The sequence below is a fragment of the Stomoxys calcitrans genome, chromosome 1, assembly GCF_963082655.1.
Source record: "Stomoxys calcitrans chromosome 1, idStoCalc2.1, whole genome shotgun sequence".
Taxonomy (NCBI): domain Eukaryota; kingdom Metazoa; phylum Arthropoda; class Insecta; order Diptera; family Muscidae; genus Stomoxys; species Stomoxys calcitrans.
Genome location: NC_081552.1, coordinates 266,551,171 through 266,576,539, shown reverse-complemented (window position 1 = coordinate 266,576,539; position 25,369 = coordinate 266,551,171). Strand labels below are relative to the sequence as shown.

Genomic DNA, 25,369 nt, shown 5'->3' with positions numbered 1-25,369 from the left:
CGTGTGCCATTGCAGAGCTTAGGAGGATTCAGATTTCTTAATAAAATTACAGGACAACCTACTTTCAATTCCATTTTATGAGGAGGGAGTCCAGAAGGGTTCAAAGAATTAAGAAATTCTGTAGGAAAATGTACAGCTTCTTCCGAGTCGAGAACAGTATCGACCGAGTAGTATATTTGCGTCTGCGTATCAATTTTTGCAAGAATCAAGTTGTTTGCCTTATCTACTTGTTCGTTGGTTGGTGACAGGATGGCTCTTTCTTTGAACCAAGATAGAGTCTTACAACTTATGTTATGAATGTCAGGATAGACATTGTTGACCAAATCTTGGATGTTGTCTATCAAAACACAAAGGTTATCTAGGTTAATCCTTCCATCACTTTGAGTTAACTTTCCATTGCCAACTTTTAGCAGCATCTCTGAAAAAAGCCTGTTCTCACGTGAAGATAATGAAAGCCTCATGTTAGTTTTAAGCTCTAACTTATTAACGTATGGCCAAAGGTTGGATCTTTTTAGGGAAGCATTTATTTCGTCCGCACGTGTTCCTCTAGGGACAACCGGTAGGATTTGACGAAAGTCTCCAGAGAACAGAATTGTACATCCACCCATAGGTGCATTTTTACTGCGCAAATCGCGCATTGTCCTATCCAGTGCTTCCACAGATGTCTTGTTTGACATGGTGGCTTCATCCCAGACTATTAATGAGCAGTCACGGATCAATTTTCCTGTATTGCTCTGTTTAGAAATACTACAGACGCTTTTATTATCATCGGTAGCGATTTTCAGCGGGAGCTTGAATGTAGAGTGTGCAGTTCGGCCTCCTTCTAAAAGCGTAGCAGCAATGCCGGATGACGCGACAGCTAATGCAATTTTTCCGGTGGATCTGACTTTTGTTAAAAGCAAATTAATTAAAAATGTTTTACCTGTACCTCCTGGGGCATCAAGAAAAAATATTTTTCCTTCATTGTTATCAATTGATGATAGTAATGTAGTAAATACTTTTTTCTGATCGATGTTCAATCGTGGCTCATCTTGGGCTATATTTTGTAAAAGTTTCGATTGATCGTATGATGTTTCTCTTGTGTATTCGGCATTATTCGTTAAATCTGAGTTAATATTAGCTGGCATCGGCAGTCCAAAATCATTGATCGATTTACTCGTCAGTAGTTGCACTACTTTGTTCAATTCAAATAATGCTTCATCAAATATGTTTTGGTCATATTGTAAATCATCTGAAACTAATTCTCGCCGTTGCCGAATCAGAATATCACTGGCCATATTTTCTCTAAATTTATTCCATAGACTAACAGAATCAGTTACTTGACAAAACGCAACTATGATGGCAAATAAATATCTTAATGATGTAGCGGAACTGCAAATAGCTGCTTCTGATAATGTATTTTCCCAGTGAGAATCGTCTTCCAAGAGTCCCATAGCTTTACATGCCATTTGATAAGTATTGTAAATAACACCTTGTACAGTTCTCAGGTGTGCAAAGGATGTCGGGCCTTTTACAACATGGAGTAACATTCTCAAATGAAAGCATTCGCTGTTGTTGGGATGAATCGCGTAGACTCTACCAAGAGCATCAGTTTTTTTTATTCCGGGGAAACCATCGACCGCAGTTCCTTGTTTTCGTCGTTGGAATGTTTTAGAACTCTGGTTCCATGTATAGTAAGTTGGAACTCTGTCATATGTCAGTGTTTTCGCGAAATCATCTTGAGCGCATAACTTGAAGAATGCTGTTAATGTAGTGTCCCGCGGGTTATAGACAACTTCTTGTATATTGTTCTCAGTGAAATATACTCTTTGTCCATTTTCTAAATGAACTGCAAGGTGGACAATAGTGGGAGCTCGGTCGTGAACTTCGAATGATAACATCCTCCATACTGCTTCAGAACTGCATATGTAACGTCCAGACTGATATGTTTCCACTTCATTTGGTGATTGTATGCTGAAAGTAGCTTGATCGCTACCTTTATTAATGTATTTAGTAACATATTGGATCGACTTTATTGAACTGCACAACTCGACGTTGATGTGGGCATCAAAAATTTTTAAAAGGAGCGGATTATGTGGAACGATCCATCGGTTATCAATATCGTAGTTTCCGACTGTGGCACTTTGCCCACCCTGATCTGGCGATCGTCGTCGATATTTGGGATATCCGTCATCGCTAGTAGATGTTTGTATTTGAAACGGCTTCGGAAATTTTTTGCTGCATTTGGAATCTCGCATACATGCAGAATTACGATTTAAAGTCCCGCAGGGACCGTGTACCATGTGTTTTTTTACTATTTCAAACAGGACGGGATCATCTTCCTTAACCGGTAATTCAGCTGAAATTACGCTGTCGATTTGATTTGGTCTAATTTTGTTCACTAACCACACCAGCAGATGTACATGTGGCAAACCACGTTTCTGCCACTCTATAGTGTACATATGACAGCGCGGCGGACCGAATATATGAGACTTGTTAATGAGGTGTAGGAGTTTCTGTACTTTTAAATGGAAGACTCTATTAACTATATCATATCTGTCTTGTGGAGTTAAATTGGTATTAATATTTTCTTTGATTTCTGGCCAATTTGGGTTACATGTTGCAGTAATGAATAAATCAGGTTTACCGTAATGTCTGACATAAGTCATTGCGTCCTGTGATTTTTCATGTAAATATCGAGGTCCACCTGTGAATGATGAAGGTAGTATAACCAACTGTCCAATGTTGTTGCTGTGTTCATTCGCCTGTAAAGCATCCTGAAGGTGAACGTAATTTTCTGCTCTCAATTTAGTTTGATTGTTACGAATGTAAGCCAATCTCTCAGATTCAATTTTCGCATATTGATCGACAAAGTATTGGTTTGTCAACATTCCATATCTAAGCAAAGAGTTGAAATTGTTTTGTCTTGTCATTATACGGTAGCAATAGTAGTTCATACACGACACTGTCTTACGCAGAGGTGCACTACTGGTTGGGTCAACTTGAGGAACATTAATGGTATAACCATCTTCTCCGCGACATAGCATCAAAGGATATTGTAAGCTGTCATAAGATCTGTGTAACTCTGATATTTTTTGCAAATTATCATCACGACTGCGCAACACAATATCTCTTTTGTCGAATTGCTGTCCAGCTATTACCACTGCTACTTCACTCGTGGACGGCGCATTATATCGCCCTCTGTGTTCTCCAACAGGAACTTTATTTGCATGGATTACGACATTGTAGTCTGGAGTATCTACTGGAACACTCTCAATAGCAGTTTTAAAAGACTGAATGTAGCTGTTATGAGAATGTAACATATCTTGAAGAGATCTGATCAAATCTATATCTATTGGCTGTGCGACAATCGAACACCGCGTTGATGCTTGTGTATCTGGGTCTGCAATAAAATAAATTTGCAGAAATTTGTGATCATCTGGTCGAAGTGGTAGCAAGCTCCCAGCCAAGTGATACACTTGCCCTTGAATTTTAAATGTAGGCATAAAACCGCGCTCAACAACTTGCTTACTTTTGAAAGACGTCATTTGAAATGCGTTATTGTAACGGCGGATATTGCGTATGAATTGTTTGGATTTCGGATGATCACCCGTAAGCAGAGAGTGAAGTGGTTCAGGTGGAGGAAGAATTTCTTCTAATTTTACTTTTCCTTGTAAGCAACACAAACCTTTCGATTCGTCCTTGAACTTCAATGCCAAACAATATTCACACACTACTGACATAGTACCTATGGACACAATACGATCATCCTTGTAACAAATCAAAGGATCGTAATTCATGGCAGAATATTCTTTATTTACCCATCTGTGGCTGATCGGTTGTCCGTTTTGTTCAGCGTTACTATGTGTCTGTGCTGATTCTCTCGTTCTCTGTATTCGATTTCTATTCTGGCTGAGGCGAGCCTCATGATCTACAGAGGATTCTCTGGCTCTCTGAACTCTACGTCTAACCCGATCCTGGCTGCGGCGAGCCTCACGCTCCATTGAGGATTCTCTTTCTCTCGCAGTTCTATTTCTTTCTCGGAGCTGGCTGAGGCGAGCCTCGCGTTCCGTTGACGATTCTTCATCTCTTGCTGAACGTGCTCTTCTGGCATTCACTGTACTACGACCTATGTTCGCACGACGACGTCTTCCGGACATGACTTTATAATGTCTGTTCAAAATTTTATACTTAGGTACTCAGTACTTGATTAAACTCACAACTTAAAACTATACGTATGATTATGAACTAATTGCACTAATTATTGGTTAGTGCTGGAGTGAAAAATATTTACTTACTATTCGTTAATTTATCTTTTATAAGAGTATGTAATTTATGTCAAAGAATATATTTATAGTTAATTAATATATTACAAAAACAAAAGATTATCAACAACAAAATATACCTATTCTATTCAGTTCTTCTATTGAAAATGCTCGCCCTAATACTAAATAGCCTTAACTCTAAATTCAAATCAAAGTCTTAATGGAAGAAATACCAAGAAATATGGTTTTAAGCTAATCATATCTAACCTAATGTACTTACAATACTACTAATATAATAAATTTGTAATATCTTCGGTAATATTCACTTAAATTACATGCTGTAAAAAGCATATTGATCTATAATAAATGCACAATTTATTTAAGGTACTTAATTGGATAAGGATTAATGCTGTATTGTTTAAAATCACTTCGTAAATAACCATTTTTTAGTAAAGAATAAAAATGGTTATGCTGGGTTATCCCTAAGAGATAGACATATACCATCGCGGACTTTTTTGTTGAACTTTTTAAGGTGAACGATACTGTAGTACATTATTTTGGTCTATCTCGTAGGGTTCAGCCAGCGTTTGCAATATAAGCGCAAAAAAACGTTCTTATTTACGACATCACATTAGAAACCTTTAAATTTATCAGTGTTTCTCTACTATATTATGCATTTATTATACATACAAACCTTCCTTAAGAATCACTCTATCTATTAAAAAAAACCGCATCAAAATCCGTTGCGTAGTTATAAAGATCTATGCATACATACGGACATACAGCGAAAGCGACTTTGTTTTATACTATGTAAGGATACAAACCTTCCTTAAGAATCACTCTATCTATTAAAAAAAACCGCATCAAAATCCGTTGCGTAGTTATAAAGATCTATGCATACATACGGACATACAGCGAAAGCGACTTTGTTTTATACTATGTAAGGATGATATTGCTCAGTAGAACTATCCTTAGCACTAGTTTTTCTTTTCAAATTTACATACAACCCTCCTAAGATCCTATTTCCTGCCAGAAGTACGTTTTTTTTCTCCAAAAATTTGAATGATCATTGCCTTGCATGCATGACTCAGGATTTATGTACGTTTTGTAAATCACACTGCCTCAAGGTGCAATTTCTTGGTAGTGGGCATTTTTTTTGTTTAGTGCTAATGTTGCACAAGCCGAAAATTAAAAACACAAACCCCCACTTAGGGGAACAACAACCCCTTATTGTGAGGCCTTACTGCATACAGTGGTATGCCAATGGTCCAAGGATTTGGTGCTACAGCTTATGATCATTATTTGGGTTGGTGCAGCACGTGCGACTGGTGTGTTTTTATGATTTTCATTTAACATTAGCAGCAGCTTTTCCTTCACCACTTCCGTTTTTCCGCTTCTAAGCTCTTTCATTTGGAACTAATTTATGCTGTCGAATGTCAACCTTATCAGGCTTCCTTTATGTTTGGAAAATCATTTCTCGTTTTTTTTTTTTGAAAATCATTGCTTCCCTGTTGCCTTTGCTAATAACAAGCCCCAGCCAAAGAATGTTGCTTCTGTTGCACGTTTTTTGTTTTCTAAGCGAGAGGGAAAAATGCAGCCGCAGTGGCAGTCGAAGCTGCAGCAGCAGTAGCAAAGGACACCATGTGTTGGCATAGGAAATGAAAATGAAATATTGCATATGCTATATCTAAATCTGAACCGATTTTGATGAAATCTTGCACATATGTTAAGATCAGTAACAAAACACTCCGTGGCAAATTTTGTGCAGATCTGTTGAAAATTGTAGCTACTACGGCCATTTAAGTGCAAATCAGGCGATATATATATGGGAGCTTCATCTAAATCTGAACCGATTTCAATGAAATTTTGCACACGTATTAAGACGTCACACGAAACATCTAATGCTGAATTTGGTAAAGATCGGATCAAAATTGTGGCCCCTACAGCTTTAAAATTACATATCGGATGAAAGATATATATGGGAGCTATATATAAATCTGATCCGATTCTGATAAAATTCCGCACACATATTGGGACTTCACAAAAAGCACTTCGTGCCGAATTTGGTAAAGATCGGACTAAAATTGTGGCTCCTAAGCTTTAAAAGGGAATATCGGATGAAAAATATAAATGGGAGTTATATCTAAATCTGGACCGATTTTTTTTCAAAACCAATAGCGTTCGTCCTTAGACTAAATAAGAGCTCCACAGTCTTGAAGACCCAATTTGACTTGGTGAGCAGATACGTCCTACTTGGGGGTTGTTATGATGAAGGGGCCGTCCTCTAGACAGTTGGTCCCGAATGTTGATGTCAGATTTATGGTCTACTCCCAAATACCCTTCATTTGAGCTCCATTTTTCCATATTCGGCAATGACCGGTTTGTAGGGTGTTTTGGGAGATGAGCGGCCACTCAGGGAGTTGGCCTTGAAAAAATATATCTGATTTGTGTTGTACTCTAAAAATCCTCTTATTTGAGCCTCATATTGCAATGGTCAGCAAATACTTCCTATTTGGGTGGTGTTATTGGGGTGGGATGGCCCCATAGACACTTTTCCCGAACATTGATATCAAATTCGTGTTTTACTTCCAAAGACTTTTTATTTGAGCCCCATATTGCTTTGGTCGTAAATTTGTCTTCTTTACACTACACTTGGTCCCATATCTGGATATCAGATTTGTGTTCTACACTCAAATACCTTTTATTAAAGCCCCATATTGTCATGGTCAGTAAATAAGTCCTGTTTGGAGGGTTTTTGGAGAAAAGGTGGACCCCCAGAAATTTTTTTCTAAATTTGTATATTATATTCATATTTTATGCGCAAATATCTTTCATTTGAGTCCCATATTGCCATGATAGGTATAAATGTCCGATTTAGGGGTGTTTTGGGGGTTGGGGTGCTCCCCCAAACACTTGGTTCGACAATTGGATATCAGATACGTTTTCTAATCTTGATTACCTTCCATTTGAGTCCCATATTTTCATGATTGGTGTATATGTATATTTGGTAGGATTTGGGGTGGGGCGCCCACCCTGGGGTGAGGCGCCCACCCTAGGAACCCCATCCAAAATTTTGATTCCAAATTTTTGTTTGTAGGTTACTATAAGAGAGCACACAAAATTTCGCTTAAATCGCACTACCCATCTCCGACTTCTGGCGTTTCTGAAAATTAGGGTAAGGGGGAGGGTCCGCTCCCCCTTCAGATATTAAAAAATGTAGTACCCTATTTTCACAAACAAACAAACAAACAAATCTCGACTTCTTGAGCCTCTAGAGTGCGCAATTATTATCTGATGGGAATGAAATTTTTTACGACGCGTTTTGTTCTGATATCCAACAGCTGTGCCAAGTATGGTTCCGATCGGCCCATAACCTTATATAGCTACCATATAAACCGATCTTGGGTCTTGACTTCTTGAGCCTCTAGAGGGCGCAATTCCTATCCGATTGGAATGAAATTTTGCACGACGCGTTTTGTTATGATATCCAACAGCTGTGCCAAGTATGGTTCAGATCGGTCCATACTCTGATATAGCTGCCATATAAACCGATCTTGGGTCTTGACTTCTTGAGCCTCTAGAGGGCGCAATTCTTATCCGATTTGAATGAAATTTTGCATGAAGTATTTCGTTACGATATCCAACAACTGTGCCAAGTATGGTTCAGATCGGTCTATAACCTGATATAGCTGCCATATAAACCGATCTGGTATCTTGAATTCTTGAGCCTCTAGAGGTCGCAATTTTTATCCGGTTGGCCTGAAATTTTGTACGACAGATCCTCTCATGACCAGCAACATGCGTGTTTATAATGGTCTGAATCGGTCTGTAGCTTGATACAGCTCCCATATAAATGGACCGGGAAAAGAACTCGACAAATGCGATCCATGGTGGAGGGGTATTTAAGATTCGGCCCGGCCGAACTTAGAATGCTTTTACTTTTTATCACACTAGATGTGATGGAAATCTTTCACACAAATACAGTCGAATCTTTAATGTAAGTCTGCAAATATTTTTCTGACAGCTAATCCCATGAGTTTTTGACATTACGCAAAATCTTCCCCCTTCAATAGATATCTGACTTTTCACACCTAGAATCCTGTAATAAATAATCCCATTGTTTATCTGTTGATCAGGCATCATATTTTATGGGATTTATGCAATACGACCAAACTTAGTTGTGGTATGTCGCTGCCCTGCAGTTGACATGAATTTATCTCTATGCTCGATTACAGATGTATGCCAGAAGTTATTGGGCTGCACGCGTCAATGTTGATTCTGGCAACTTTTTGTTTCATTATCAATGCTGTGTTGTATAAAAATAGCAACAACAACAACACGAGATATTCTAACTGGGGTCACATCACATCACACCAAACCACCAAGGCTGATGGCACCGCTGCTAGAGCCAGCCTTCCGCCCACTACCATCCCCAAAATTGGATAAAAAAAAAAGAATTGTTGGAACAAATTTGCTTTGAATGCAATTCTTTGTTTCCTAATGAGTCGAACACACTCGGTGGTTGCCATGACCCAATGAATGCCAACCACATAAACCTGCCACCAGATGCATAAATGGTTGAATGGGTGGGTGGGTGTTTTGGAAAGCCCGGCCGGAAGAATGGACAGACTGACTGTCACATTGCAAAGAAATAGTTGAAAGCAACGAAAGGATGTCTAAAAACACAGAGAACTTCAAGAAGGGCCAAAGCTACTTGTGGTTTCTCCCATTACTAGCATGCTGCGCTTTGGGCCCATCACAACAAAAATGTAATGAATGAATTGTACTCCCAAACATCTTCTCCGTTCTGGGTGTAGCCCACACACCCAACTATTCGCATACGCAATGCAATGCAATGAGTAAATTCAAAATGCCAATGTCGCTTCCTGCACGTGCCTTGAACGGCGACACGAATCATTATCAGCGTCATCTTCAGCCAGCAGCAGATACCGGACATCGTGCTACAAGCTACACTCCCCTATCGCAGCAGACGCATCGTGCAACATTGTTGCCAAAACTAATCCTTCACACTTGGAAAGTTTGGCTCATTTTGTGCAATAATCGTTTAACACAAAATATTTAATATTATCAATGTGGCAGATGGATACAGTGGAGCAAAGAAACGAAATGGGGAATACATTTTGGCACAACCAGGAAAATGGGGTGAAATGCGTGCTTTGATGTGGTTTTGATCCCAGATACTCCAATCTGAAACTACTATCAACAGGAACCTCGTTGACGAAAATTTTTAAACTTCTGAGGGGAATGAATCTAAATGTGGTGTAGGAAGGCGCATAGGACCTTAAGAATAGCACATGAGCTTTGGGGGTCTTTATGGTAACCCTTAGAGGGGCCACGAAAAAGGATAGTGCCTAAGGGTTAACTACGTAGACAAAGATATGTAGAACGAAGCTACTAAACAGAACGATCCAAATACCATAGACATACGGATGACATATTATGGAGCCCTCGCGGCTAGGGGACTTAGGTTAGGATAGGTTGAAAAGAGGGTGCAGATATTAATCCGCCCCATGTCACTATGGGCATACACCTAAGCAGTAATCGTCTTGTTGTGCGCTCTAAAAACTAGAAAGTAACCTCTAAAAAGAAAATTTTAAGTTAGGAATTCCGTGCGACTTACAAAATCCTTAATATGTTGGTTGACGTCTGGTATAGTGTCTCCCCCTAAGTGCCGGTATCGGTTAGACGAGAAAGCCGGGCAATGACAAGGGAAATGCTCCAACGTCTTATCATTTTCCGATAGCTATACTGACCTCCTTCTTGCTTCCTTTCAGTAATAGCCTCGTCTTCTTACGATCTGGATCCCCCCATAGGATTTTCGCCGTCCTACCGACCGTTTCGCTATTCCACAATGTTGCATGTGCATTCATCGCTCACTCCCTTAACTCGGACTGCGTCAACCCAAAAGGCTTCGGATTAAACAAGTTTATTGATGGCAGTCCTCTGGCCTTCACCGCCAAATCGTCTGCCCTTTCATTTCCCCTTACTGCGTTATGGCTCGGCAACCAAAAGATGGGGATTTTGCCGTCCTCAAAGAAGGCGTTAATCTCCTTCTTACACTGCAAGACTGTTTGTGACCTTACCGTTCTGGTTGTAATTGCCCTTATGGCAAAGATGTTAACGTTAAAGATGTTAACACTCAACGTCCTAGCGTTAGCACCACACCACTTCACGCATTCTGTGATCGCCCGGGTCTCTGCCTGCAGGACCGTATTATGATCTAAAATGCAAACTTTGCCCATGAACATTCCAGGGGCAAATCTCTTTCATATCAATGTGTGCAGTCCGATTCATTTAAGCTCAATGATAAGGGGCCTCCTTTTTATAGCCGAGTCCGAACGGCGTGCCGCAGTGCGACACCTCTAGCATAGTACTTCACAAATGTTGCCAGCATTAACAATTTTTTCTGATGGTCTCGCCAGGATTCGAACCCAGGCGTTCAGCGTCATAGGCGGACATGCTAACGTATTATGGTCAGGCAGTTTAAAACAGATCTCAGTCCCTGGGTTCTCAATGTAGACCCCCAGGCCCACTCTGTGCTCTAGCTTTGATGCATCCGTGTAATATGATCTTCCAGATGGCAATGACAATAGGGTTCGGTCAATCCAAGACTGTGCGGATGGCAGCAGTACGTCGCTCTCGACTTCAAGGTTCATCTCAGGTATCCTCAGGTATATTCTTATCTGAACCGATCTGTGCCATATTGCAGACGTTTGTCAAGGGACTTAACCTTACTCACTGTCCCAAATTTCGGCGACATCGGGCAACAAATACGCCTTTAATGGGCCCTAAAATATTACATCGAGAAATCGGTCTATATGGCAGCTATATTCAAATCTGGACCGATCTGGGCCAAATTGACGAAGAATGTCGAAGGGTCTAACACAACTCACTGTCCCAAATTTCGGCGAAATTGAACGAAAAAATACACCTTTTATGGGCCCAAGACCCTAAATCTGAGAATCGGTCTATATGGCAGCTATACCCAAATCTGCACCGATCTGAGGACGGAGGACGTCGAAGGGCATAACACAACTCACTGCTTCAAATTTCAGCAAAATCGGATAATAAATGTGGCTTTAATGGGCCCAACACCCTAAATCTGAGAAGCGGTCTATATGGCAGCTATACCCAAATCTGGACCGATCTCGGCCACATTGACGAAAGATGTCGAAAGGCCAAACACAACCCACTGTTCCCAAATTTCAGCAAAATTGGATAATAAATGTGGCTTTTATGTGCCCAAGACCCTAAATCTGAAAATCGGTCTATATGGCAGCTATACCCAAATCTGGACCGATCTTGGCCAAATTGATAAAAGAAGTCAAAAGGCCAAACACAACTCGCTGCTTAAAATTTCAGCATAATCGGATTATAAATGTGGCTTTTATGTGCCTAAGACCCTAAATCTGAGGATCGGTCTATATGGCAGCTATATCCAAATCTGGACCGTTCTAAGCCAAATTGAAGAAGGATGTCGAAGGGCTTAACACAACTCACTGTCCCAAATTTCATCAAAATCGGATAATAAATGTGGCTTTTATGGGCCTTAGAACCTAAATCGGGGGATCGGTCTATATGGCAGCTATATCCAAATCTGGACCGATCTGAGCCAAATTGACGGAGGATATCGAAGGGCCTAACACAACTCACTGTTCCAAATTTCAGCATAATCGGATTATAAATTTGGCTTTTATGTGCCTAAGACCCTAAATCTGAGGATCGGTCTATATGGCAGCTATATCCAAATCTGGACCGTTCTAAGCCAAATTGAAGAAGGATGTCGAAGGGCTTAACACAACTCACTGTCCCAAATTTCATCAAAATCGGATAATAAATGTGGCTTTTATGGGCCCAAGACCCTAAATCGGCGAATAGGTCTATATAGCAGCTATATCCAAATCTGAACCCATCTGCGCCAAATTGACGAAAGATGTCGAAGGGCCTAACACATTTCACTGTCCCACATTTCAGCAAAATTGGATAATAAATGTGGCTTTTATGGGCCTTAGACCCTAAATCGTCATATCGGTCTATATGGCAGCTATATCCAAATCTGGACCGATCAGAGCCAAATTGAAGAAGGATGTCAAAGGGCCTAACACAACTCAATGTCTCAAATTTCAGCAAAATCGGATTATAAATGTGGCTTTTATGAGCCTAAGACCCTAAATCGGTGGATCGGTATATATCGAGGCTATATCAAGATATAGTCCGATATAGCCCATCTTAGAACTTAACCAGCTTAGGGACAAAAAAAAAAGGAATCTGTGCAAAGTTTCAGCTCAATATCTCTATTTTTAAAGGCTGTCGCGAGATTTCAACAGACAGACGGACGGACATGGCTAGATCGTCTTAGATTTTTACGCTGATCAAGAATATAGGGTCGGAAATGGAAATTTCGATGTGTTGCAAACGGAATGACAAAATGAATATACCCCCATCCTTCGGTGGTGGGTATAAAAATCAAAAGTGAAAATGACATTCGCTTTTTTCCACTATGCTATGAGAGTAAATAATTTATCCTTGTAATTTAAACAGGAAGATTATTAAAGATTTTTTTCTGCCACTGTTGCTACTGCTAAATTGGTTTCAAAAATGAGTATCTGTGTGTGTGTGTGTGTGTGTGCATGTGGACATCAACCACCTTATGCATTGGCCATTTAGATTTTAATCGCTTGCAATAATTTGCACTGATTCCGTTTTCTCTTTCCTTTGTCGATTCATTTCTTTTTGGCCGTGCAAACGTTCAAACATTTGCTGCGGACGTCCTGTGTTGGGTTGGACTCGTATTTCATTTAATTCTCATTCCTTGTTCTTAGCCGATGCCGAAGCCGAAGCCGCCGCCGTTGCTGCTGCGTTCCTTCTGCCACTCATGTGGAACCAATTGTTGCATGAGTCATTGCCGTATAATCAGTTATGTGAATTTCTTTTCGTTTCTTAATTTTTTTTTGTCAAGTTCTTCTTCTCTGTCTTCCTGTCCTTCATGGACACAATACCGCATGGGGGTTCACTAAACTTGATTTACTATCCACCCCTCTCTTGGTTGGCCGTCTACTGTGGTACCGTTCGTAGTCCCCAATAAAAACCTCAGTTGGGCCATGTGAACAATTGGACCGGATATTAGTGTGATCCTTAAGGAAGGCGTTAAGCAAATACACAGACATTAGTCATTAAGTGGAGCTCTTAAGGACTTGCAGCCGCAACACCAGAAATGCCATTGATTAAGTGCAAAGGATGTTGTCTCATTTCCAGTGATGTATGTTTGCCTTGCTGCTCCTGTTCTCATGTGAATTACCTGGGCATGCCGTCGTCTCCCCTTTGTCCAGCGCTGCAGAGTGTTTGTCTGCGTGTGTGTTGCTGCTGATTTAGATTCAAATTAAGATAAAATCATTAGATGACGAGGTTTCGGCATCCCTGTCCTTGTGTGCGTGTAAGAGTGTGCATTTTTTTTATAAATACCGCTAGATTAGTCTTTGGTAATCATCTGCAAAGGATATTGACCATTAGCCTTGAAGGGTTCTCTTCAGGTAACATCCATTTACTGTAGTTAAATTTTTCCGGAAGCTTTTTTTTCCAGTAATGCCGCATACATTGGATGAAAGAAGTTGCAGAGGGAGAGAGAAAATCAAGAGATACAAATTTAATATAAGCACAGTTAGGTCAAGCTGAAATTTTAGCCCGAAAGTACAGAGCAATGATGAAAAAGTTGCCATCCTCTAAACATTCCAGCCATTGACAAAATTTTCATACAAACACAAATACCCGATATTTTCGAAAATTTTTTTCGCCCGCTGCGCTACGACTTTTTTGCCTTGTAGGGGCTCAAGAGTCATATTCGGGAGAACGGTTTATATGGGAGCTCTATCAGGTTTGACTTCTTGAGCATCTAGAGGGCGCAATTCTTATCCGATTTGGCTGGGATTTTGCACTTGGTGTTTTGGTATCACTTCCAACAACTGTGCTTAGTATGGTTCAAATCAGTTCATAACCTGATATAGCGATCATGGATCGCGACTTCCTGAGCCAATAGAGGGCGCAATTATCATCTGATTTGGCTGAAATTTTGCATGAAGTTGTTTGTTATGGCTTTCAACAACTTGTGCCAGATATGGATCAAATCGGTCAATAGTACGATATAGCTGTCATATAAACCGATCTTGGATGTTGACTTCCTGAGCCAATAGAGGGCGCAGTTCTCATCTTATTTGGCTGAAATTTAGCACGAAGTGTTTCGTTATGGCATTTAACAACTACGCTAAGTATGGTTGAAATCGGTTCATAACCTGATATAGCTGCCATATAAATCGATCTTCGGTCTTGACTTCTTGAGCCACTAGAGGGCGCAGTTCTCATCAGATTTGGCTGAAATTTTGCACGAAGTGTTTTGTTCTCGCTTTTAACAATTCGCAATTCTTATCCGATTTGGCTGAAATTTTTCATGAAGTTGTTTGTTATGACTTTCAACAACTGTGCCAAGTATGGATCAAATCGGTCTATAATATGATATAGCTGCCATATCAACCGATCTTGGATCTTGACTTCCTGAGCCACTAGAGGGCGCAGTTCTCATCAAATATGGCTGAAATTCTGCATGAAGTTGTTTGTTATGATTTTCAACAACTGCGCTTAGTATGGTTGAAATCGGTTCATAACCTGATATAGCTGCCATATAAACTGATCTTGATTTCCTGAGCCAATAGAGGGCGCAGTTCACATCCTATTTGGCTGAAATTTTGCACGAAATGTTTTGTTATGACTTTCAACAATTGTGCGTAGTATGATTTAAATCGGTTCATAACCTGATATAGCTGCCATATATACCGATCTTGGTTCTTGTTTTCTTGAGCCAATAGAGGGCGCAATTCTCATCCGATTTTGCTGAAATTTTGCACGAAGTTGTTTGTTATGACTTGCAACAACTGTGCTAAGTATGGTTGAAATCGGTTCATAACCTGATATAGCTACTACATATACCGATCATGGATCGTGACTTCCTGAGCCAATAGAGGGCGCAGTTCTCATCAGATTTGGTTGAAATTTTGCACGAAGTGTTTTGTTCTTGCTTTTAACCACTGCGCTAATTATGGTTGAAATCGGTTCATAACCTGATATAGCTGCCATATAAACCGATCTTCGGTCTTGACTTCTTGAGCCACTAGAGGGCGCAGTTCTCATCTGATTTGGCTAAAATTATGCACGAAGTGTTTTGTTCTGGTTCTTAACAACTGTGATTGAAATCGGTTCATAACCTGGTATATCTGCCATATATACCGATCTTGGATCTTGACTTCCTGAGCCAAAAGAGGGCGCAATTCTCATCCGATTTGGCTGAAATTGTTTTTCAATGGCTTCTCTCATGACCTTCAATATACGTGGCTAATATGGTCTGAATCGATCAATAGCTTGATACAGCTCCCATATAAACCTATCTCCCGATTTTGCTTCTTGAGCCACTACAAGGTGCAATTCTTATCCGAATGAACTGAAATATTACACAATGACTTCTATAATGATTAGCATTCATTTATGGCCCGAATCGGACTATAACGTGATGTAGCTCCAATGGCATAACAGTTCTTATTAAATTTTTTTTTTTTTTTGTTTCTCTAAAAAGAGATACCGCGCATAGAACTCGACAAATGCGATCCATGGAAGAGGGTATATAAGATTCGGCCCAGACGAATTTATTACGCTCTTACTTGTTTCAATCATTTTACCTTTCAGTTCAATACTTGTAAGTTCATATATTACTCACGGGAAGTTAAAAATGAACTTAAACAAGGCAAATTCAATTCCGTAGCTGTAAAGAATATCATTACAAGCATTTAATTCTTTAGTGCTATATGAGCAAGATGTTCAATATTTCTCAGATTTAATTCACTTTATCTATTGTTGAGGCTCCATACTTTTTGCGTGTTAGGTTTTTCTCATTACCATTAAAAGCCAAATCCAGTCGTTACTTACAATCAACCCCACAATAATTGTTCCTCAAATATTCTTCAATAAAGTTTATATGCTTGAATTTTATTGTTGTTGTAATTGAAATGTTGACCATGATGCCATGAAAATATTCTCCCACCTTCACAGCGCTGACAGAGTACTTTTGTTGAAATTTCAAACCACTTCAATTGCCCTCCCGCTAAAGTGAACCTTTCTCAATAATATCTGCAACATTTTGATGATGCGAGCTAAACGAAAATACTACACATTTCGTTTTTTTTTTTATTTCTGCGGAAAAAAAGTCAATATTTGTTTAATTAAGTGGTTCTTTGGATATTTGGAAAGGATGTTGGTTTCCAAAAAGTTGAACCAAAAAAATACCCTCATTCGCTGGACAGCTGTGTGAGAATGCACTCAGCCATAAATTCGTTTAAACTTTGTTTTTTAAGGGAATCCTTAAAAAACGCAAAAAGAAAAAAAATATCAAATATCAGTTGAAAATATTTAAAAATTCTAAACAAAACAAACACAACCACAAATTTATGAAAAGAAAGGAAGTAACTCATGATGACCTTTTGTAATGCAATCAACACATCCAACATTGGCTTCACTGTTTTCTCCACCGAGCTCAAAGATAAACGCAATCAACAAAAGAAAAAAAAAATTTTCGATAGGAATTGTGATGCAAAATAGCCAAGGAGAAAGAAAGAAAAACTAGGCACAGACATTCAGAGGAGACTGACTTTTTCAAACCAGGTGTTAGAAGGTCTATTAACCTTTAGTCCCTCTCTTGCTGTTCTACTCGATCCATTTGCCTATGTGCCTGTGGAGTCTGGCCACAGGATAATCAATCGATGAAAGGCATTTATTTCATTAATGGCTGTTGCTCTTCACTGCAACAATGAGCCTTGGAAAAGAAAAAAACAATTCAGCTGCCTGCTCAAGATTATTGCCCAGCCCAGAAGGGAGGGTGCTGTTGCTATTCACGCACTCACTCCAAGAGAGTTGCGTACGATGAACATATGCATTTTCTGTTGCTTTGTTCAGAGCATTTTATTTCAATTTTAATCCTTAGATTCTTAGGGAAACGATGAGGAATCGAAATCAAAAGGCAAATAAAAAAATCACACTGGGTAACAAAGTACAGGAAAGAAGCTAGGAGAAACCTTTATTAGTATATTATCTAAAATTTTCGATAATTAAGACACAAAATGGTATGAAAAACAAGTAAAAAGGCATTAAGTTCGGCCGGAAAGATCTTTGGATACCCACCACCTCGGGTATATATGAAAACCAACTTTCATCAAAATCCGGTGAAAATTGCATACCTTATGTCCCAAAGCAGTTATATCGAAATATGTTCCGATTTGGATCAAATACCAATAAGTACAGTAGCTATATCTAAAAATAAATCGATCTGGGCCTTATACGACACGGATGTTGAAAAGCCTAATATAAGTCACTGTGTCAAATTTCATCGGATTATAAATGCGTTTTTTATGGGGCCCAGACTTTAAATCGAAATAGGGGTCTACATGCTAGCTATATCCAAATCTGGACCGATTTGTGCCAAGCTGCAGAAAACTGTCGAAGAGCCTAACACAAAGCACAGTCCAAAATTTCGGCGAAATCGGACAATAAATGCGACTTTTATGGATCCAAATCCTAAAATCGAGAGGTCGGTCTATATGACAGCTATATTCAAATCTAGACCAATCAGGGCCAAATTGCAGAAATATGTCGAGGGGCTTAAACTAATCCACTGTCCCAAATTTCGGCGATATAGGACAATAAATGCGCCTTTTATGGGCCAAAACCATAAACCGAGAGATCGGTCTATATGACAGCTATATCCAAATCTGGACCTATCGGGGCCAAATTGACGAAGGATGTCGAAGGGCCTAACACAACTCACTGTCCCAAATTTCAGCAAAATCGGATAAAAAATGCGGCTTTTATGGCCCTAAGACCCTAAATCGGCGGATCGGTCTATATGACAGCTATATCCAAATCTGGACCGATATGGGCCATATTGAAGAAGGATGTCGAAGAGCCTAACACAACTCACTGTCCCAAATTTCATCAAAATTGGATAATAAATGTGGCTTTTATGGGCCTAAGACCCTAAATCAGAGGATCGGTCTATATGACAGCTATATCCAAATCTGGACCGATATGAGCTATATTAACGAAGGATGTCGAAGGGCCTAACACAACTCACTGTCCCAAATTTCATCAAAATCGGATGATGAAGGTGGCTTTTATGGGCCTAAGACCCTAAATTGGAGGATTGGTCTATATGGCAGCTATATCAAAATCTGGACCGATCTGGGCCAAATTAACGAAGAATGTCGAGTGGCCTAACACAAATCACAGTGCCAAATTTCAGTAAAATCTTACATTAAATGTGGCTTTTATGGGGCTAAGACCCTAAATCGGAGGATCGGTCAATATGGCAGCTATATCCAAATCTGGACCGATCTCGGCCAAATTGACGAAGAATGTCAAAGGCCCTAACACTGCTCCCTGTCCGAAATTTCAGTAAAATCTGACATTACAAATAAAAGCCACATTTATTATCCGATTTTGATGAAATTTGGGACAGTAAGTTGTGTTATGGCCTTTGACATCCTTCGTCAATTTGGCTCAGTCTGTCCGTCCTTCCGTATGTCTCTTGAAAGCACGCTAACTTCTGAAGGAGTATAGCTACCCGCTTGAAATTTTGCACAAATACTTCTTATTTGTGTAAGTCAGTTGGTAATGTAAATGGGCTATATCGGTCCATGGTTTGATATAGCTGCCATATAAACCGATCTTGGGTCTTGACTTCTTGAGCCTCTAGAGGGAGCAATTCTTATCCGATTGGAATGAAATTTTGCACGACGTGTTTTGTTCTGACATTCAACAACTGTGCCGAGTATGGTTCAAATCGGTCCATAACCTGATATAGCTGCCATATAAACCGATCTTGGGTCGTGATTTCTTGAGCCTCTAGAGTGCGCAATTCTTATCCGATTGGAATGAAATTTTGCACGACGTGTTTTGTTATGACATTCAACAAATGTGCCAAGTATGGTTGATATCGGTCCATCTTTTGATATAGCTGTCACATAAACCGATCTTGGGTCTTGACTTCTTAAGCCTCTAGAGTGCGCAATTCTTATCCGATTGGAATGAAATTTTGCACGATGTATTTTATTGTGATATTCAGCAATAGTGCAAGTATGGTTCAAATCGGCCCATAACCTTATATAGCTGCCATATAAACCGATCTTGGGTCTTGACTTCTTGAGCCTCTAGAGGGCGCAATTCTTATCCGATTTGAAAGAATTTTTGCACGTAGTATTTCGTTATGATACCCAACAACTGTGCCAAGTATGGTTCAAATCGGTCCATAACCTGATAGATCTGGGGACTTGACTTCTTGAGCTTCTAGAGGGCGCAATTCCTATCCGATTTGGCTAACATTTTGCATGACGTATTTTATTCTTACTTTCAACAACTGAGTCAAATAAGGTACAAATTGGTTCATAACCTGATATAGCTGCCATATTAACCGATCTGGGATTTTGACTTCTTGAGCCTCTAGAGGTCGCAATTATTATCCGATTTGCCTGAAATCGTCTGAATCGGTCTGAATCAATCTCTCTATTTTACTTCTTGAGCCCCCAAAGGGCGCAATTCTTATTCGCATTGGCTGATTTTTTATACAGGTCTCCAACGTATATTTTAATTGTGGTCCAAACCGGACCATATCTTGATATCGCTCTAATAGCAGAGCAAATCTTTTCTTATATCCTTTTTTCCCTAAGAAGAGAAGCCGGGAAAAGAACTCGACAAATGCGATCCATGGTGGAGAGTATATAAGAATTGGCCCGGCCGAACTTAGCACGCTTTTACTTGTTAAAGAGATGTAAGAAAATAAAGAGTGATTTTTTAAGAGCTATAGGAAAGTTTTTCAAAATTAAAAACACACACACACGATCTAGGCGGTCAATTGACCGGTCCCGCGCTTGAAATAAAATGTTCACTGAACTCACATCTCAATGTGAGTGTGGCAAGTTGCACAGTCTTGTTGAAACCACATGTCATACACGTCAAGCGCTTATAGTTGTATATATGACGACCAAGAATATATGTTTTAATATCCGTTATGCCATCCCAGAGCAATATTTCATGGTACTACCATCGGAATGACTGGATTATTATACCCCTCCCCTATGAAGGTTGCCATAAAATCAGCTTCTAAACTTTCTGTTGCCTAGTGTCCTCAATAACTCCCACTCTAACAAGGTTTGCAATACTTTGTTGTGTTGCCAACATCATGTGTGGTTGTATTTTGTTTTTGGTTGCGTCTTTTATTAAAAATACAACTTTGTTTTGTAATAGTAAAACAACAAACATTGAGAATGATAGAGAGTAAATAACAACAACAGCAGAAATCATTGTAAATTGTACGAAAAAAGGCAAAGCGCTAAGCAACCGTCCAGCCAAGAGTCCTTCTGAAAGCAAGCAAGCTAGCCAACCACTTTGCCCAACTAAGCAACCCGGCTCAAAGACTGGCGTCATCTAACCAGGCAACGAAATCAATGAACACTCATTGTACACCACCTGGTTCCTGTTTGGTTACATTTCCGTGTCACCCTTTCCTGCCATTATTGTCGTTTTTTGTTCTCTGTTTTGTTGTGTTTCATTTGTTTCGCTTGGATCCTTATTGTTGTGTTTTAATTTCCATCAAAAATTGGACACGTTTAGAAGGACTTTATTCATTTTACATTTTCTTTTGTGGCCCTCAAAATAGCCAACGAGACAACTAAGCAACAACCACTTTAACGAAATTTGAGTAAGACACGAGACACATGTATTGACAGTGAAAGGACACTGTGGTTGTACTTGGCTCACGGATTGCGTTCAGCGAAAATTTCACCCCGTTTATAGAATGCAAATAGCATTCAGTCTGAATTATTGCTTTATTCCTTTGGCATTTACTCTAAAGCTTGCAAACAAAACCAAGTCTAGCTTGTTCTTCAATTTCATTATTGCATTGGTCATATTGGATTTTAAGAAGATTCATGTTATACATGTGGTTCACTAACACACTATTTCCGAGCCCATGGGCTTATGGACCGATTTGAACCATATTTGGGTCAGATGTCGGGAGGCCTAAAATAACCCACAGCGAAATCGGGTAATAAATAAAGCTTTTATGGTCTTCAGACCCTTTATCTGAAGATCGGTCTATATGGTAGCCATATCTAAATATAGTCTGATCTGAACCATATTCGGGTCAGTTGTCGGGAAGCCTAGAGCAGCTACTCACAGTTGCAAATTTCAGCAAAATCGCATGAAAATCAAAGTCTTTATGGGCATTATCAGAAAATCGGTCTATATAGCAGCTATATCTAAATATGGTCCGATTTGGCCCATTCAAAAACCTAACCAGCGTGCATCTGTTCCAAATTTAAATTTTTGAAGGCTCAAAAGCTGTATCCAAATATGGTCCTTATTGGTCCGTTCAAAAACCTAACCAGCGTGCATCAAGAAGACGTATCTGTGCCAAATTTCAGCTCAATATCTCAATTTTTATACCCACCACCGAAGGATGGGGGTATATTCATTTTGTCATTCCGTTTGGAACACATCGAAATATCCATTTCCGACCCTATAAAGTATATATATTCTTGATCAGCGTAAAAATCTAAGACGATCTAGGCATGTCCGTCCGTCTGTCCGTCTGTCTGTTGAAATCACGCTACAGTCTTTAAAAATAGAGATATTGAGCTGAAATTGTACAGAGATTCTTTTTTTTTTTTTGTCAATAAGCAGGTTAAGTTCGAAGATGGACTATATCTTGATATAGCTCCCATATAGACCGATCGGCCGATTTAGGGTCTTAGGCCCATAAAAACCAAATTTATTATCCGATTTTGCTAAAATTTAGAACAGTGAGTTGTGTTAGGCTGTTCGACATCCTTCGTCAATTTGACCCAGATCGGTCCAGATTTAGATATAGCTGCCATATAGACTGTTCATCCGATTTAGGGTCTTAGGCCCATAAAAGCCACATTTATTATCCGATTTTGCTGAAAATTAGGACAGCGTGTAGTGTTAGGCAACTCGACATCCATCGTAAATATGGCCCAGATCGGTCCAGATTTGGATATAGCTGCCATATAGACCAATCTCTCGATTTAAGGGTTTGAGTCCATTAAAGGCGCATTTATAGTCCGATTTCGCTGAAACTTGGGACAGGGAGTTGTGTTAGGCTCTTCGACATTATTCGTCAATTTGGCCCAGATCGGTTCAGATTTGGATATAGCTGCCATATAGACCGATCCTCCGATTTAGGGTCTTAAGCCCATAAAAGCCACATATATTATCCGATTTTGCTGAAATTGGGGACAGTGAGTTGTGTTAGGCACTTCGACTTCCTTCGTTAATTTTGCCCCGATCGGTCCAGATTTGGATACAGCTGCCATATAGACCGATCCTCCGATTTTGGGTCTTAGGCTCATAATAGACACATTTATTATCCAATTTTGCAGAAATTTGGGACAGTGAGTTGTGTTAGGCCTTTCGACATTATTCGTCAATTTGGTCCAAATCGGTTCAGATTTGGATATAGCTGCCATATAGACCGATCCTCCGATTTAGGGTCTTAGGCCCATAAAAGCCACATTTATTATCCGATTTTGCTGAAATTTGGGACAGTGAGTTGTGTTAGGCCCTTCAACTTGCTTCGATAATTTAGTCGAGATCGGTCCAGATTTGGTTATAGTTGTCATATAGATCGATCCTCCGATTTAGGGTCTTAGGCCCATAAAAGCCAAATTTATTATCCGATGTAGCTGAAATTTGAGACAGTGGGTTGTGTCACGCCCTTCGATATCCTTCGCTAATTTGGCCCCGATCGGTCTAGATTTGGTTATAGCTGCCATATAGACCGATCTCTCGATTTAAAGATTTGAGCCCATAAAAGGCGTTTTTATTCCCCTCCACCTTTGCCATAGGATAGGGGTATACTAAGTTCGTCACTCTGTTTGTAACACCTCGAAATTTGGGACTTAGACCCCATTAAGGATATATATTCTTGATCGTCATGTATTCTTGATCGTCATGTAATGGGTGTCAAAAGCACACTAACTTTCAAAGGAGTAAAGCTAGCCGCTTGAAATTCTGCACAAATACTTTTTATTAGTGTAGGTCGGTTGGAATTGTTAATGGGCTAAATCGGTCAATGTTTTGATATAGCTGCCATGTAAACCGATCTTGGGTCTTGACTTCTTCAGCCTCTAGAGGGCGCAATTCTCGTCCGATTTTACTGAAATTTTGCAAGTAGTGTTTTGGAATCACTTCCAACAACTGTGCTAAGCCGGATTCAAATCGGTTTTTAATATAGTATAGCTGCCATATAAACCGATCTGGGATCTTGACTTCTTGAGCCTCTAGAGGGCGCAATTCTCATTTGATTTGGCTGAAATTTTGCATGATGTGTTTTGTTATGACTTCCAATAAACGTTCTTAATATGGCGAAAATCGGTCAATAACCTGATATAGCTGCCATATAAACCGATCTGGGATCTTGACTTCTTGAGCCTCTAGAGGGCGCAATTCTCATCCGATTTGGCAGAAATTTTGTACAACGGCTTCTCTCATGACCTTCAGTATACGTTTCTAATATGGTCTGAATCGATCAATAGCTTGATACAGCTCCCATATAAGCCTATCTCCCGATTGTGCTTCTTGAGCCCCTACAAGGCGCAATTCTTATCCGCATGAACTGAAATATTACACAATGACTTCTACAATGTACAGCATTCATTTATGGTCCGAATCGGACTATAACCTGATATAGCTCCAATAGCAAAACAGTTCCTATTCAATATTCTTTGTTTGCCTAAAAAGAGATACCGCGCATAGAACTCGACAAATGCGATCCATGGTGGAGGGTATATAAGATTCGGCCCGGCCGAACTTAGCACGCTCTTACTTGTTCTATTATCTTCTGATGAACGAACCATGACAAATACCGATGTCGACAGAGTGCAGTACACCACTCTTGTGAGTGATGTGCTATGCCTCGTATAATCTTTTCCAGGAGGAGATATTAGGTTGCCCAAAAAGTAATTGCGGATTTTTCATATAGTCGGCGTTGACAAATTTTTTCACAGCTTGTGACTCTCTAATTGCATTCTTTCTTCTGTCAGTTATCAGCTGTTACTTTTAGCTTGCTTTAGAAAAAAGTGTAAAAAAAGAATATTTGATTTAAGTTCATTCTAAGTTTTATAAAAAATGCATTTACTTTCTTTTAAAAAATCCGCAATTACTTTTTGGGCAACCCAATAGATAACTCTTGAAGCTTTGTGAAGCTAGCTTGAAATACACATGAACTTACAAGTCTGTCAAAGATGGCTAGATCCACTAAAAATATGATGCAGATCAAGAATACAAATGGAACTGTTAGTGTCCTGCTGAACTTCCCGTATATTTCTCTGTTTTATTGCAAAGTATCAAAACCTTTATTCATCTCCCAACATTTACAGCTTTAAAAAATAAACGAATAGAAACCAAATTGAGTTCCATATTTTTAGAGACCACCCCCGCCATATGAGTAGTAATTATTGCCTCCTGCTAAGTTTCGTTAATGTGAACACCAGATCCAAAGCAAACAACCCAAACCAGGACTATTTTGTGTACTTGCTGTGCACCATCCTTGGAACTAAGCAGCAACACGCAAAGCCAAAGGCATGACGCTATGGTGTTGGGACTCTAATTAAGGTTATAGAACAACGACAACAACAACAACAGCAGCAGCAACAACAACAACTACAGCGATAGCTAAGAATTTTCGTATGACCAAAAATTCAAAGCCAACAACAAAGTCAAATGAAATATGCCAGCAGACGCCATTAACGACGACTCAATAACACACCATCAATACCCCTGTTCATCGGTCCGTCCTCTCCGTGTGTTTTATTGTCTTCATAACCCTTTCGCTGCCGCATTTGGGTACATTTTTAATAAAACACCAAAAAGTAAAAACGCCAAAACTCTTTCACCACGGCCAAAGGATTGTAAAATAATTCCTCACTTGCATGCTCGCTCGCAATGTATCTCTGCTGGAACGGAAGGATTTATCCTGCCGTGTTATGTGTGTACGG

The 25,369-nt window shown here is 39.7% G+C and overlaps 2 protein-coding genes across 2 annotated transcripts in view; both read right to left on the bottom strand.

Annotated features, from left to right (window-relative positions):
• The window catches only part of LOC131997788 (uncharacterized), a 22,759-nt gene extending 17,576 nt beyond the window's left edge, over nucleotides 1-5,183 (bottom strand). Inside the window, exon 1 of the mRNA XM_059369395.1 lies at nucleotides 8-5,183. Coding sequence (XP_059225378.1) covers nucleotides 8-4,139 — 4,132 coding nt within the window. The 5' untranslated portion in view covers nucleotides 4,140-5,183. The remainder of the gene's footprint in view (nucleotides 1-7) is intronic.
• Nucleotides 1-25,369, bottom strand: part of LOC106092001 (fez family zinc finger protein erm) — a 336,022-nt gene that overhangs the window by 51,116 nt on the left and 259,537 nt on the right. The window lies entirely within an intron of this gene.